Here is a 14,864-nt window from a genome sequence, read left to right on the forward strand (position 1 = left end):
TTTATGTAGTATATTATTTATTTATTGACCAACACTATTGTGACAGAGGTATTGCTGTTGTTATTATTATTATTATTATTATTATTATTATTATTATTATTATTATTATTATTATTGTTATTATTACAATGATTTGTGAAGTTATTCCATCGTGTATTTAGAAAATAAGTATGAAAGCACAACAACAAATATAAATTAAATAAAACTCTATTACCAATATAATAGCTGTTTGCATTTTTAGGACTAGATATAAGTAGCCAGATATCAGTGGTTAACTGCCTGTAATTCCTATGAACAAATATTTACATTGTATTACTACTGTTATGTTTCTTTCAATCTTTCACAGTTATTTCACAAATATTATCAACAACAAAGCAAAAGTCCAAATATAGAAGTCTCCAAAACAGCTTACACAGGGGACAACTCCTGTTTGTAGAATGGTTTAATCCATAGGCAGTCGTTCACATGCAGGCACTGAGTGGATAACCCATGCTAATAGCTGAAGGAAGTGAGAGTCTCTCTTGGATAATACTGGCTTCCATGCCCTCCAGCATTCATCATTACTGTTAGCACACTTAGGGCAAATATGTCCCAAAAGCATAGTGCCAGGCGGGAGTTTCAATGTGTGTTTTACAAAGCACTGCCTCGGTAAACATGCAGTGTGTTAAACCACTAGGGTCATTTGTTTCACATTACAAAGCTACTTGTTTATAATCCTGGTAATAACTGGTTGTACAGCGATTTTATAATTATAGACTTGAAATCCTAATCTATGAGAAAACATTTTAACCTCCATTTGGTGAATTAAAGCCATGAGCGTATCAGCCATGCATTTTTCACTAGTCTTGGCTATTTAGTTATCTGCTGAAGAATATGTAAATAGGTTTCTATATATGCGATCACGGTATGGATGTAATGAGGTTCTATATTTGACATGTAAATGAAAAACTAGGCATTAGACTTCATCCTGGATTTCTGAACAGCACACATAAGACACGTGCCGTTTTACGCATGGATATGTCTTCTGCTACTAAAAACAACATTTATTTATTGACTGATAAATAATTCTGATTTATTTATTTATTCATTTGTTATCTTTGTGACACATTCAATGTTCAAAGTGACCTTTTTTATTTACACAGTCAGTAAAACATGGAATACAGCTTAGAATATTTAACATTGTGGTTTTTCTAAGTTTGGTCCTGCAGGTGGGAGTATTTCATGACTGAAAATGAAGTAAACAATCATCTGAAATCCAATTAACTGCAGATTGAAGCGGCTGAAAAACACAAAAGAAAGAGTTTGCTGTCTGCGGGTATGATTATGTAAAAAATCTTGTTTCGTTAAATATTAAACGACGAAGTGGCACAAGGATGTAAATGCATTGGCAGGGCCATTAACACTGGTAATACATTGACCATACATAAAGGTAATTGGACTACTTTGTTTGGCTGCGGGATGGCTCATTCGCTTAAGGTGGTTCATGGATAAGCCAAGCTGTGTTGTATCAAATCTGGACTGTCACAGTGCCTACTGTGCCTGGCAGCTCCATAAGGCCATTGCATTGCCCAGGTTAGGTGAGGGCTCAGTCGCTTTGGGGTCTGTATTTCTTTGCTACCTAGTGACCCCTGTTGGTTGATCAGTTGCCAGTGGACTGCAATTTAGAGACTCATATGAAAGGTCTTTCCCTGACGAATGCCAGCTTAAAGGTACAATAGGTAATTTCGGACTTCTCACGGTCAAGAGAGGAATAGCGGCAACAAACACCTTCAAACCACAACACTGTTTATCCCTCCCCTTTCTTTGTAAACCCACTGACATTGAAATGCCATTGGCTGTGGCAATAAGAACCAATAATTGTACAGTTATAAAATGTTTTGGTACAGAGTGTTGGGCTGTCAACTGTATATTTTGAAACCCGAATTTAAGGACGATAAACACAGGCAGAGGGTGAGTCAACAAATCAGTGAGCCTTTTTCAATGATAGGAAGGGATTTACAATAGTCTTGTAACAATGTTTTAACATAAAAATCATACCTATTGTACCTTTAACTGTAGTCTTTGATTTGAAAAGAAGCAGGTGGTGACATCAAGTGTTTCGGAGGAGAACCGCAGATGTCTCCACTTTCATGAATGAGCAGTGGGGTTTGCACATGAATGCAGCAATGCAGATAATTGGACATACAAAATTAGGGTGGGAATTGGATATGTACAGCCCCATGTTCGGGGTCAAACACTTGTAAAAAAATTAAGATGGTTGCAGATCAGAATATGTTTTGATCCGATCTGATGTTTTCTTTTCAGTGATGTAAGCTGTGCATTAGAATTATCAGGGGGAAACAAATCAGTACTGGATGCTTTAAATGTGTTTCGGTAATACCTTATGTGGGCTGCAAGTATAAAAATGTCTGTCATCAGTGTAATGAGACATTCAACTGACGACTGCTTGCTATACAGCATGATATATATAACCAGCTCCATGGTATACATTATCAACAAACAATTTTTTCTATTAAAGTAAACTGCATTGGGATCACTTCTGAAATATAGTTCCAAACCATTATTAATTCATGTGAAGAATATCAGTTGCATAAATACAGTTTGTAGCATTGTGTCAAACTGAACATTGTTTCATTTATTTTATTACTTTGGCAAGAGGGTAATATTGTGTCGATCGATTCTTTGTCAAGAGATGACAAAAGAAGCTTCCAATTATGTTTATTGAGGTTACATAGTACATATCTACTGTATATGTTTAGAAACCACAAACATATTACTAAAACAAATCTGCTTACCAAAACAAGTAAGTATCTTAATTTATTTATATCTATGTTTGTGTACATATGTGTAATAATATACATCTTATTTACCTTAAATTAGCAACAGGATTAGACACTTTCAGATTGTGCCAAATCGTTTGGCTGCTTCTTTGTGGAGTATGTCATTAATAGCAAATGCCCATAATGATTGTCAGTTTTAATTAGTTTTGAGTCATGCTTGGGTTTCTTTCTCGTATTGAGCCTAATTCATAATAATCTTACTACTGTTTTTGGTTCATGAATACTGGATTCAGAGATAGAAATGTTATATCTGTTTTACAGGCAGAAAAATCTCCAATCAAATCTCTTTCTATTTCAGTTCCAGTGTCTGTTAGGTAATGTTTCTGATAGTAAGAACATCAATGTATTTTCTGTGTAAAAAATAATTTTCTTTGTTTTGTTTTGTTTTTTTGGGAGGGGGGTTTAGAGATATCCATTGACAAATGATGGAGTATGTCTCAATCAATGGCGTAGACCTGCATTATCATTCAGTAGGAAAGCATTTGCTAATTTTCCCTCTTACATCATTAAGAGACATCATGTATCTGGTTGCATAAATAAGCATTTAGTAGGCTACAACAACATAAAACAAGTGAAAATTATTTTGAATTTGTATTAAAATGTGATATACAGTGTGGAAGGGAATGACCAGTTTTTATACAAACTATTACATGAATTTGAATGGTTTTATTTGTCTGAAGCTGAAAAATAGCTTTTAGTCATGAAATTGCTTTAACTAATGAAATACATCTTGATTTTATTTGTGAATTATTTATCATTTTATAGTAAAATAATAGTGTTTAAGGGTAGATAGCTGCAATAATGTCTGTATGTTGCTAGATGATAATCTGACTGACTTCAGAATTATAATCGTAAATGTGTCAATTGGCATGGACCTATTATGGGACATATACATTGGGCTCCAGAATTATTGGCACCCTTATGTATATTTGTATAAAATGTATATTTTTCATCCACCTGTCATTTCCGTAATTTTGTGGACACATTGTAGAGAGATATCAGAGAAGTTTTGGTTGAGGAGGTGGGCGAAAATATATTGTTATCCCCAACAAAACATATACACGTCTGCTCTGAAAATGTAGGATATGCGGGTGTTCATCTTCTCTGTGTGCATCCCCCATCAGTGGCATACCCTCATTAACAATTTACAGCCGTAAGAGTCCATAGCTTTCCTGTTTCCGGAGGTTCCCGGAGACCCCCGATCCCCCCCTCTTCCCCCTTCTTCACCGACTTCCCTTTTCGGCTCCACTCGGGAGAGCCGCCGGCCGGCGCTGTTAATTTGTACTATCCAAGATGGAGGTTTACTGCTGCTCTTAGCATCGAGGTGTGATCCTGTCTGTGCGTGTGTCACAGTATACGCGATACAGCCAAGAGGAATAATTTTCTTCGAGTTCTTGACACATAAGAAGAAAAAAAACAGATTACTGGGATTTTCGATTGCAACCTGATTACCAGCCATGAGCTCTGGGGAAGGAGCAGAGGAGACGGCAAAGGACGCGGCCGACATAGCGGCGTTCTTCAAATCCGGTAAGGGAGAAAAAGGGACGAGCTGAGTGTAGCTACAGTGCCGCTGTCGTCAGTGTGGAAATACCGCAAAGGGGGACATTGTTCCCAGGCACTCTACAATCTGCATACATAGGGTGGGTGGGGGAGGTAAATCCATTAAACAGGCAACGGATCTGCAATTATTTAACATCTAACATTAGCAATATGCAACTTAGTTGATACAACGGTGGATGTGAATCATAAGAAATTATAGGCTAGTGATAATTTTGTCGGCCGCCAGGGAGGAAAATGCCACAATTCTTGATGCAATATAGCTAATGTTAAGTAGCTAACAGTTAGCTAGCTAACGTTTTAATGGGGCGCAGCAATTTTCCTGGTAGCTACCAGCTTGCGTATGCTTCATTATCAATCTAGCAAGCTAGCTGAATAAGTAAACTAGCAAGGGTTTACTAACGTACATTTTTAACATGCAGCCGTCCAGATAACTTGTAATAAAATGGGCACGGACGCAAAATCACAGTTCTGATTCGCAGCCATTCAAGAAGCAAAGTTTGCAAAATATAGATAATCAATTTGTGGATGTAAATCGCTCGTAAACAGAAGCCATGGACAATTTAATGTAACGCAGCTAACGTTAATGTGTTAGCAACATATCTGGTCACCATTTGTGACTGTTTACCTCACTATTTTTTTTATTCAGTCCACCCTGATAGCGCTCGTTAGCCATATAGCTAGCGAAACAATAAGTGTTCCGGATGTCGTACAAGTGAGAGAAATCCCTAGCTAGCTTGATATTTGCAAACTAACCAGTAGACCATTCGCGCTTGAGATACAGCAGCTACCTAACTAGTCAGGCGGATTCAATGTTCATTCTTAGGTATAGGCAATCGGTATTGTCGCTAGCTATAATGTTGGCTAGCCTAGCTAACATTGGTGATCTAGCTGGTAGCTGGCCTGCTAGTGCTCGCTATTGCAAGCCGAGTGCTTTGTGTAGCTAGATAAAAGAAGTAGCCAGTTGGCTATATAGGCTGTGTTTAAATTCGAAAGGCTAATTAAGCACAGCTAATGGCGATATCTATAATGCACAGAATGGTCGAAAATATTGGCTACATCCATTTGCTAGAGTAGCTAAGCATGTCGGTAACAGTGCAAGTCAGGCAGCTACCTAGCCTAGGTAATTACCTGCCAATTGATACGAATCCGACAGCCGAGCCTATACAGATACATTTTAAAGCATCGCCTTGGCTTTGGGATTGATAAATTGGCCTCGTTGCTTTATCCGTTCACAGGCGTAGGTACGGTATTGCTGCTATACATTTGTCTCCGATAGGCCTTAATGACAACAGCTAACAAACATTACGATGCCAGTTCACTGTCCAAGCATAAATTGTTACTTAAGCTTACTAACGCTTTTTGTTTAGCGACCAGGCCAACCATCCAACTATCTGGCTAGTCATTTGGTAGACATTTTAAAGCATGACATTAAAATATTAATTCGTATTAGATGGTTCTTTGTATAACGTTGTGTTATAAATCTGTTTCAATGGATCAAAATGAGTTTGTATCAAGCAGACTGCTATGTTTTCACTAGCCTCTATATTGTAAGCTGACGCTTGATTGATTGTATCTTGAGCTAAGAGAAAAGCACAGTGGAACGGAGGAATTTTTCGAAATCTGTGCTCTTGAGATTTATAACGTTGTCTACATATTGCCTCGTTTATTCACTGTCTGTAGAGTTGGCCCCATTTACGGCTTTGCTGTACCATAATTATAATTTAAGTTGGCTGCTTTTTATTTAAACACGAATGAGGCAGTCGCTAACCATTAAGTGGGCTCAGATATCAATCCATAGTGTGAATAGGTGGTTAGCTACCATTAGCCTATTACAATTTTTTATCGGAACCACGAGGCCTACTTGAGAGGGCAAGGAATTGCAGTGTCTGAGGTGGATATTCCCACCCAGCTGCCTCAGTCCCTGCAGTACAAGGCCCTAAATAATAACGTGATATATATAATTTAACATTTTCTTATACGTTATTTTGCATAACGGAGGTGAATTAGTGATGCAGAAATATGTTTTTCCCCCAATTATAATACCTATAACTTTTCTTGTTGGTACAATCAAGATGGAAAAAAAGCCTGGCTTTGAGTGACGTAATCCTGTTATCTGGAGGTGTGAATGTTGCAGTACAAATCAGGATGTTGTATATATGTGCCTTTGTACCCGCCCAAAGCTAATATTAATAGAGATCGACATGCAGTTGACGCGTGTATAGCATACGTTAAACGTTGCATCAGTTTGGCGTTTTAGAATACTAATTACAACCGAACTGAAATAGTTGCCTATGATTGGATGTGGTAGAAAGGTACAGCGTTTGTGCCAAGATGTGTTCAGATGACCAAAAAAAAAAACGTAGTGTTAAACTTTTTGGTGAGATAAATTGCCATAGCGTTTACATTTATTCATTTTATTGTATATATTCAGTCTTGTGTCTTCTGAAACTCAGTATTCCCATAACTATATTCTGTATGTACTATGTAACCATTTCAATAAAAGGTCTCCTTAACCTTGACGTCTGTTTATTGGCAATTTAGCTATCTGGAACGCATGCAACCACTGTTTCTATTATCACTCGTGCAACATTTAAAGGGAAAAAAGGAAAATTAAACAATTTATGGCCTACTGACTTGCCAGGAGATGTTTTCACACGGACAAATTATGTTCTATCCAAGGTAACAATAACAATAAATTGTGTTGCACCATTGTCTTATTGATTTCTTAAGGAACAGTATGGTTTGTGGCTGCTTTGTTGTGGTCACATTGACTACTCTGTGCACATCCTTGCTGCATGTGTTGAAAATAATAAACCACAAAAGGAAGCAACACTGTTGTATTGCTGGGCTCTACAGATTTTCATCTTCAGTGTTCAGTGGCTTTCAAGTGAAAATGCCAATAATAGACCAGTTGCAACTCACTGCAATGACAATGAGAGATCAGCATGTGGCATCTTGTGTATATTACTCTCTCTACTGTCAGGGATTCCCAGAAACAAGTCTTTTCCCACTTACTATGTTTATATTTTTGGACATTGACATCCTTGATGCAAGAGTTTGGATACAGTCATTTCAATCCAGTTGTGGTCTTTATTGGTTGCTGTCTTTAAACCAGCATCTTTCTCAGGCTGTGCATCTATGGTGCTGTCTGAAGTTTATACATTGGCTTCTATGGCTTTCTTTTGTGAGGAAATAATTTGGGTGCTTTATAATTGTAGATGCTGCCACAAAAAAGGGTTTGGGGGTTTCATTTGAATGTCTTGTAAGAAAGTGAGAACTAAATATTGCATTGTGTGTGTGTGTGTGTGTGTGTGTGTTGGGGCGGGGGGAGGTGGGGGATGATCTTAAAATATGCCGTTAACCAATAACAAACTTTCAGGCTACTGCACAGTTGTCATAATGCCTCTAGATCCACTGTCATTGCCCTTTGCTGCAGTTGGGATGGGTTTTCCCCAGTTGTCTGTCTGCCTAAGTGGGGTGGCAGTGTCATATAATGGTGAGGGAACTGGGTTTATAACACAAATGTGTTGTGCTCTGTTCCTTGCTGGGACACTGATACATGGTTTAAATGGACTTCACCTTAACAGCTTCAGGCAAATATCCAACTGTTTAAATGGATTGTACGGAAAGAATGTAATCTGTAAGTTGCTCTGGTGTAGTGCAGTGTTTGAACTTGTAAGATCCTAAAGCCTATGAGTACCTCACCTTTGTTCTTTGGGTTTCATTCTTTTTGTACCTGTTGGATGCCAAACAGGGGCAGCACAATTGAGCTATGCAAGAGAGATCAGCCTTTAAATCCATCTTGCTGAAGGGAGTGTGCTGTGGCCTGTGTCAATCGTAGTGATAATGTGAGGTCTACAGCCTTTATGCAGCTGTGCAGCTGATGTGCCATACTCTCCTCACCAGTTTTCTTTCACACAGGGTAAAATACCAGAGATGCAACAATGTGCTTTTCCTCATTTTTCCACACCAATATCTGCCGATGCCGATTGTTTCAATAATTTTAGTGCAAATTCAGACGGCTTTTAATTTAAACACAATTTAAACCATATTTTACGTAGCCGTTTACACAATTGGTTTGAATTAGGCTATCTGTGGTAGGAAACACAATCTGCTGATCTGATTTGCATTTTAAAGCTCAATTCGTCCCATTCCAATTCTCGATATATCAGTGCATCTTTTTAAAATGAACTGAATACATTGTTTTTGAGTGTGTTTTTGCAATGTAAGGCACTGGTTTCAGACAGAAACATGTCTATTTGCTTTCACAGACATGTCATGTTCCAGTGTCTGTGCATGGTGTTCCCTGTCTAATGCATGCCCGATGCACTTAATTTCAGATTCCCAGAAACGTCTGTATGCACGTGACTGTCCTTAACAGTTTATTCCATTTAAAACTTGCCATACTCGTAGGATCCTGCAGGCTGTGAGTTTCTCACCATTCTTCTTTTTTCCCTATGATTTGTTCCTATAATTTTAAATTTATTTGAAAGATGAAATGTACCGGCATTTACATGTTTCCCTTGCCTCAATTTCCCGTGGTTCATTTCAGTTTGTCCAGGATGTGTATGAGAGATGTTGGTGAAACGGTAGATGGGAATTGGTAGCTTGTGGGGACTGATCATGTCCTGGCTCGATGGACTTCCATTGAAAGTTATCACGGCCCAAGCTTTACCCTGTAGGCTATTCAGCCTGTGCTCTCATGTCTTCTCCGAGGCTAGAAATAACCCCATTTGTGTCCCCCATTTGTGCTTCAGTTTTTAAACAGACTCCCGATACAAAAAAAAATTGTGGTGTCAGTTTCTGCCCGACAACAAGTGAATGTGCCTTCTCACAGACACATTTTTCTTGGTCTTCACAGACACAGTTGGGAATTTTGGCTAGCGGTCATGTCTCCAATCAGAGGAGAGATTTTTTCTGGCGGGCAGACACTGTGGTCCTCGCAGAGGGTTCACGACTCTGTCACCACTCTGGGCGGCACAGCGAATGGCTTTTACTGATTGTGATGACTCCATCTGTGTCAGTGAAAGGTCGCGATGACCTACATTTTCACAGCGTTGGCACATGCAATTTATGTCCTTCAGCAGACGGCAGGTAGACTAGAGCTGGATCCTGATAAAGCTCTGCTGGGCAACCTCCTTTTACACCACCCTGACTGGCTGTCTTTGCCAGAGAAAGGCAGCATTGGTTCTTATTTTTTATTTTGGTACTTTTTGTTTGTAGTACAAATGGGGCTTTGTTCCTGTTCATGATCCATCTAAACACTTTTATAGAAAACAGTTGGGAACTGTACAACTAGCATCTACATTTTAAAAGGGTTTTCATTGTTGTGAACAAGACTATGGGGCAGTTTCACAGAAATAGATGATGCATAACTTTAGTCTGAGGCTAAATGAAAGGATTCTCTCCAGTGAGAACTCAATTTAGTCCACGAGCCTAATCTGCGTCTGTGAATCCGTCCCATTATTCTTTTTTATTCAGTTTTGTTAAACCGTGATGGTCTATAGTTGGGAGATTTTGAAATGTATGTGTTGAGGTTTTGTGGCCAGGTTTGGGGAGTCTTGGATCGTGCTTGGCTAGCGCTGACGCATGTTGTGGTTCTTAGCTGCGACTCGCCCCTCGCTTCCAAAATAGGTGTCATTGTGGATTTGGGAGATTTTCAGAGCTTTCAGTGTTCTATTCTTAATCGCAGTCCTTTGTTGGAATCCCAGTATTTTATCGTTCCCTAAATAATCAGCAATTAAGATTCCATATGCATGCATGGGAATGATGAACCAGCAATGACAGGCAGTATTTATGATGCAGAGCTATGTGCGGGTGCTAAGAGAGGGCGATAAGCAGGCACAAGCCATGCATTGAAAATTCAATTAACTTGTGGCACCATACTCGACTTGACTGTCTAGTGCAAAAAAAGCATCATTCAGTGCGGCCATTTTGTACAATACATGGCAGCATGATTTACTATGAGCAACAACTAGGATGAATACGAACCTTTATGACCTCCAGGATGCTTTGGGGTGCCGCAGTGTCGGAAATTACGGTTATGGCCACTCCCTGAGTGACAATAATGTAAAACATCAAGGAGACAATGCAGTTGCAAATGAAACCAAATTGTTTTTAAAACAAAAAGATTTGATGCAATATGGATGCATAAGGGTAGGTAAATCGGTAAATGTGTGGGTGTGTGAAGAGAAAATGTCAGGAAAAGCGGGTCTGGGTGTGGTTGAGGGGCGGGGACAAACAAGAGAGAACAGAGGGCAGTGGAATTATCACTGTTTTGCAATTGTATACATACTATCAGCGGTGCCTTCTGCAGTTTTTGCTTTTCTTGGCACGGTTTAACACATGTTTCAACATGATGGAGGAGAAAATGTCCCTGGCCCCTTTAATGGGGAAGACAAGGGCTTGGCAGATATGACATATCATCAAACTTGCCAAAATTCTGACATATCAGAAGTGGTCCTCATCTCTGTGGTCCTATAACTCCAAAGTGCTATTTTAATTCCAGTGCCATGTCTTTCATATTCTATTAAAATTTTGAGATTGGACATATGAAATTAAGTTGAACGTGAACATTGTTCAGTAAAAAAAAATAAATTCCCCTTCAGGTCTCTGCCAGTTCAAAGGTGGCATCCTTGGTGGTACTGGCTCTCATTGGGTTTCCTCTTGCAGTCTTCCTCTCATCCATATGGCCCTGAGCGAAGTCTCTAATATGACTGTGGCTTATGTTTCTGTACAAGGGGCTGTTGGGCATCCTCTTCTGCTCCAAGTAAGCACTGAGAGAGCAGTGGGAACTGGTACAGCTCCAGAACACAGTCTAGTATCGCGGAAAGCCAGGCCTTATCAGCCCGGGGGCCCCAATTTGTGATTTCCAGATGCAGGGAAATGGCTTTTACAAATAAGTACCCAAATCCGTTTCTCCTGTCCCACGTAGAAAAGATCTAACCGGAAGAGATGATGAAAGAAGATAGCTGCAGAAGTAGAAGGGTCTGAAGCCTGCATTGGAAGACACTGCCTCAAAGGCAAAACCAATCCCATGGCAGTGTGAGGAGAGGGATTTTCCGAGGCCTGGTATAAAAGCCTGAATATAACGAGGGGTCAGTAGTAGGGAAGAATGTAGACTTTTTGGTTTGTGTAGTGGTGCTACAACAAATGATCATTTTGGGAACGTATCACCACAAGTGGATCATTTATTGAATTAATATAATATTCAGTCATCAGGCTTTTTGAACTTTGTGGAAGGTGTCTTAACTGTTGCTCCAGGTTATATTGTTTAGGTGGGGTGAGGTGAGCCAAAATAGCTGATTACTAATCATACTTTGTTGGTTCATTACATAACTGCATTCCAAAACATTTTGTTATTAGCATTTTCTTTTCCTTTTTATGTAACTAACCTCATTTTTAAAAACACAGTTGACAACAAACTGGAATTCAGTATTGGAACCAGTCCGTCTTTTTACATCATGCAACTCACAAACGAATGTGATTTTTTCGGGTTAAGGAAATGCTTGCTTTAAGCATTAAATAACAATATTTAAAATGAATATTCCCATGTGCTTTGCATCTTTTTAAAGAGGGCATTGCCAAGCTGGCATCTGAATAAACCCGATGCCCATAATGTAGGAGGACTCTTGTCTGTTTCAGTTCATTGGGTTCTGATGTGAAAACCAGAGCCAAAATGGAGATGAGACACAGCTGCGATGAAACCAATGTAAATGTGGGAAAATGGACAAAGTGCTGTATTGATTACATAAGACCGTGTAAATGATTGAGGGTTACAGAGCGATCGCTGTTAATTGTGGAAAGCTCTGTTCCTTTAAAGGCGGAGGGTGTGGATTTGAGACCGCTCTATCAATCAAGATGTCGAATTGTATCACGTGACTGCATATATCAGCATGTGCATGGCTTGGGGGAGAAAACTAATGGGGGTCGGTCAAAGGTCACAAATCATCATTTCTTAAAGATCCTTCTATTTTTTAAATATGTTAAACAAGTTGGATGAGACCCGTTGATGTGGTTAAGGGGGTGGTGAGCCAGAGGGAGGGTGTCATGACACACGATACCGGGTGAATGAGCGAATGAACGAATGAATGGAGCCACTCACTGGTCTGCTGCCCCTCCAGTCTGCCGTGTTACTCAGCGTGCTGATCGGCCCTGTTAAAAGGGCGATTACAGAAGGGCAGGCGTGACCAGTCTATCTGTGGGCCCGTGGTGTTGAGGAGAGGGGGACGTGCTTGCTGAAGGCTGAGATCTGGGAGCCGATGACGTTGAGCTCTGACGTTGTTACAGAGTGAAAGGTCTCGTGTAAAGCTCAGGGGCTGCGCGTGTGCATATTTTGCAGCGGTTTAATGCAGCTCTAGCCGGTTCATCCGTCGCAACGATGCACAGAAGCTCCTCACGCATGCCCCCCCCCCGCGCTAATCTTAGCCGCCGACGTGAGGGGAGGATCACACGAAAATGCGAGGGGAACCGTGGAGAACGAGGCGGCCGGCGGTGGAACCGGGTCCTACCTGACCGCGTCAGCCAGACGTCACCGCGGCCTGGGCTCCTCTCAGCTCTGCCTCGAGCCTCGCTCCACTTCCTGCCTCGCAGAACAAACCTCGGAGGCAGGCCTGCATGTGTCAGGTGACAGCCTGTTAGCACTGCTGCTCTATAGTGGTGTTTCGTTCCCATTAATCTGTCAGCGTCCGCTTCTAATATCGCAAGTGCAGTTGTTAGTGGAGACTGAGCATTGGACTAGGGTGCATATTTTACTCACCACTTTAGCCACATCAGTGGTAGTGTGTATAGTTTGCGAATGCCCCTTTTGTCATGAGGTCAGAGCATTACCCCAGCTTTTTGCTTTCTTACTATTCTGTACGTGGTGAAGTTTCAGCAGGGGTCAGAGTAAACACTACATTAGACTAATTGGTATTCCACTAAAGGACTACAAAAGAAAGTGGGTCATCAGGAATTGTTCCCAGTGGTATTTCTGGGAGACCTTTTTTAAGGAGCATAAACATATTGTATGTTCATTCCAATTTAGAACAGTGATGAGCAAAGCTTGTCATTCGGAAAAGAATGCAGTGTAGGCATAGACGCTGGAATGGGGAAGAAAGACTGCTGTACACTTTGACCTTATTTGAGTGATGAACCCCAGTGTAGGCTAACATTTGTTTGGAGAACATCATGCGCAAAACACAAAATGGCAAAACATTTGCTGAAATACTTTTCTGAAATCAAGGACTGAGCACAGTTGGAACAGGAAGAATTGAGTTTTATGGACCTTAAAGGGTGACCATTACTGAAAATCAAATTTATGTTTGCTGAATGAGGTATCCATATGGAAAACCTCCATTTGTTTTTGTAACTAAGAACACAAGATAATGTGAATTCCTTTTGTGGTTTCATAACAAAATGTATGAATCCTGACTGAATTGTAGGATAGAAGTGGAAAGATCTCTTGATGAAATGTGGCAAACATTTTGTAGTAAATGTGCCTATAATATCTAATCATTTTAAAAATACACTTCAGCATAAATTCAGATAGCAGTTGCTTAATAGAAAATCATTCCATTGTAAACTAAGCTAATTTGTGTTCTGTGGTGTATCTTTTTTGTAGTCCTATTCATTTTTAACCTCAGTGTTGAATAGAATATAGGCCAAAAGGAAAAATAAATATTAAGATTGGACATGGATTGAGATTTCAAAATAAAGTATTGTTTTGTTGATAGCTGAAATTACTAGTTTTAAAACTAGAAATATACTTTTTAAAATTTATTGTGTATTTGTGGAGAGAAATATGAGAGGACCCACTATCGAACTCTCCTGCATTTGAGAGGAGAATTCTGTAAACTGGCATCAGGAAATGTATTCTGCATGACAGCGGTTTCTTGGTTTGCGGCAAACATACTTACTAAACTGTAAAGAAAATGTAGTGTCTAGGTATGGGTTGTTTGGTGCCATTGCCTTTTTGATGAGGTTTTTGAGCTTCGCTCTCCCACTTTCACGAGGCCTTACTGGTTTGGTCCTGGAGCAGGTAGTGGCTCCCTGGGAATCAGGGCCTGGAAGTGCAGTGCAGGGCCCTAACTGTGTCAGACCACCGTTTCCACGGCAGCGAGGTACGAGCCGCCACTCAAACCTCTGCACCGCCCCCTTCTGAGGCAAAAGCCGGCCGCCCGTTAGAAAGGAGGCCGTCCCACTTTCCGGTAACTTCTCCGGCATGACTCGTAATTGGTGCAGGCTCGCTGAGAATTTGAGTCCTGGCACAGGCTCGTCCCTTTCTTGTTCCACGAGACGCGTTTCTGGAGCTCTGCAGACGTCACCCTGCCCTAGTTAGCCAGTGAGCCTTGAGCAACAGGGCTCTGATGGTTTACCCAACTGCCTGAAGTTGCCACTCTGTTCTGTCGAGTCCTGGCACTGATTCATGGGCACAAAGGGGTTGCAGTCTAGTTTGGGCCCGGCTGGACTGGATCTGCCTGCCAC

At 40.5% G+C, this 14,864-nt stretch overlaps 1 protein-coding gene across 2 annotated transcripts in view; it reads left to right on the forward strand.

Annotated features, from left to right (window-relative positions):
* The first annotated feature begins 4,140 nt into the window (after positions 1-4,140).
* Positions 4,141-14,864, forward strand: part of trioa (trio Rho guanine nucleotide exchange factor a) — a 121,222-nt gene continuing 110,498 nt past the window's right edge. For both annotated transcript variants that reach the window (XM_061255636.1, XM_061255637.1), the window contains exon 1: positions 4,141-4,367. In XM_061255636.1, the coding sequence (XP_061111620.1) occupies positions 4,298-4,367 (70 nt within the window). In that variant the 5' untranslated portion in view covers positions 4,141-4,297. The remainder of the gene's footprint in view (positions 4,368-14,864) is intronic.

The sequence above is a fragment of the Conger conger genome, chromosome 9, assembly GCF_963514075.1.
Source record: "Conger conger chromosome 9, fConCon1.1, whole genome shotgun sequence".
NCBI classification, from domain to species: domain Eukaryota; kingdom Metazoa; phylum Chordata; class Actinopteri; order Anguilliformes; family Congridae; genus Conger; species Conger conger.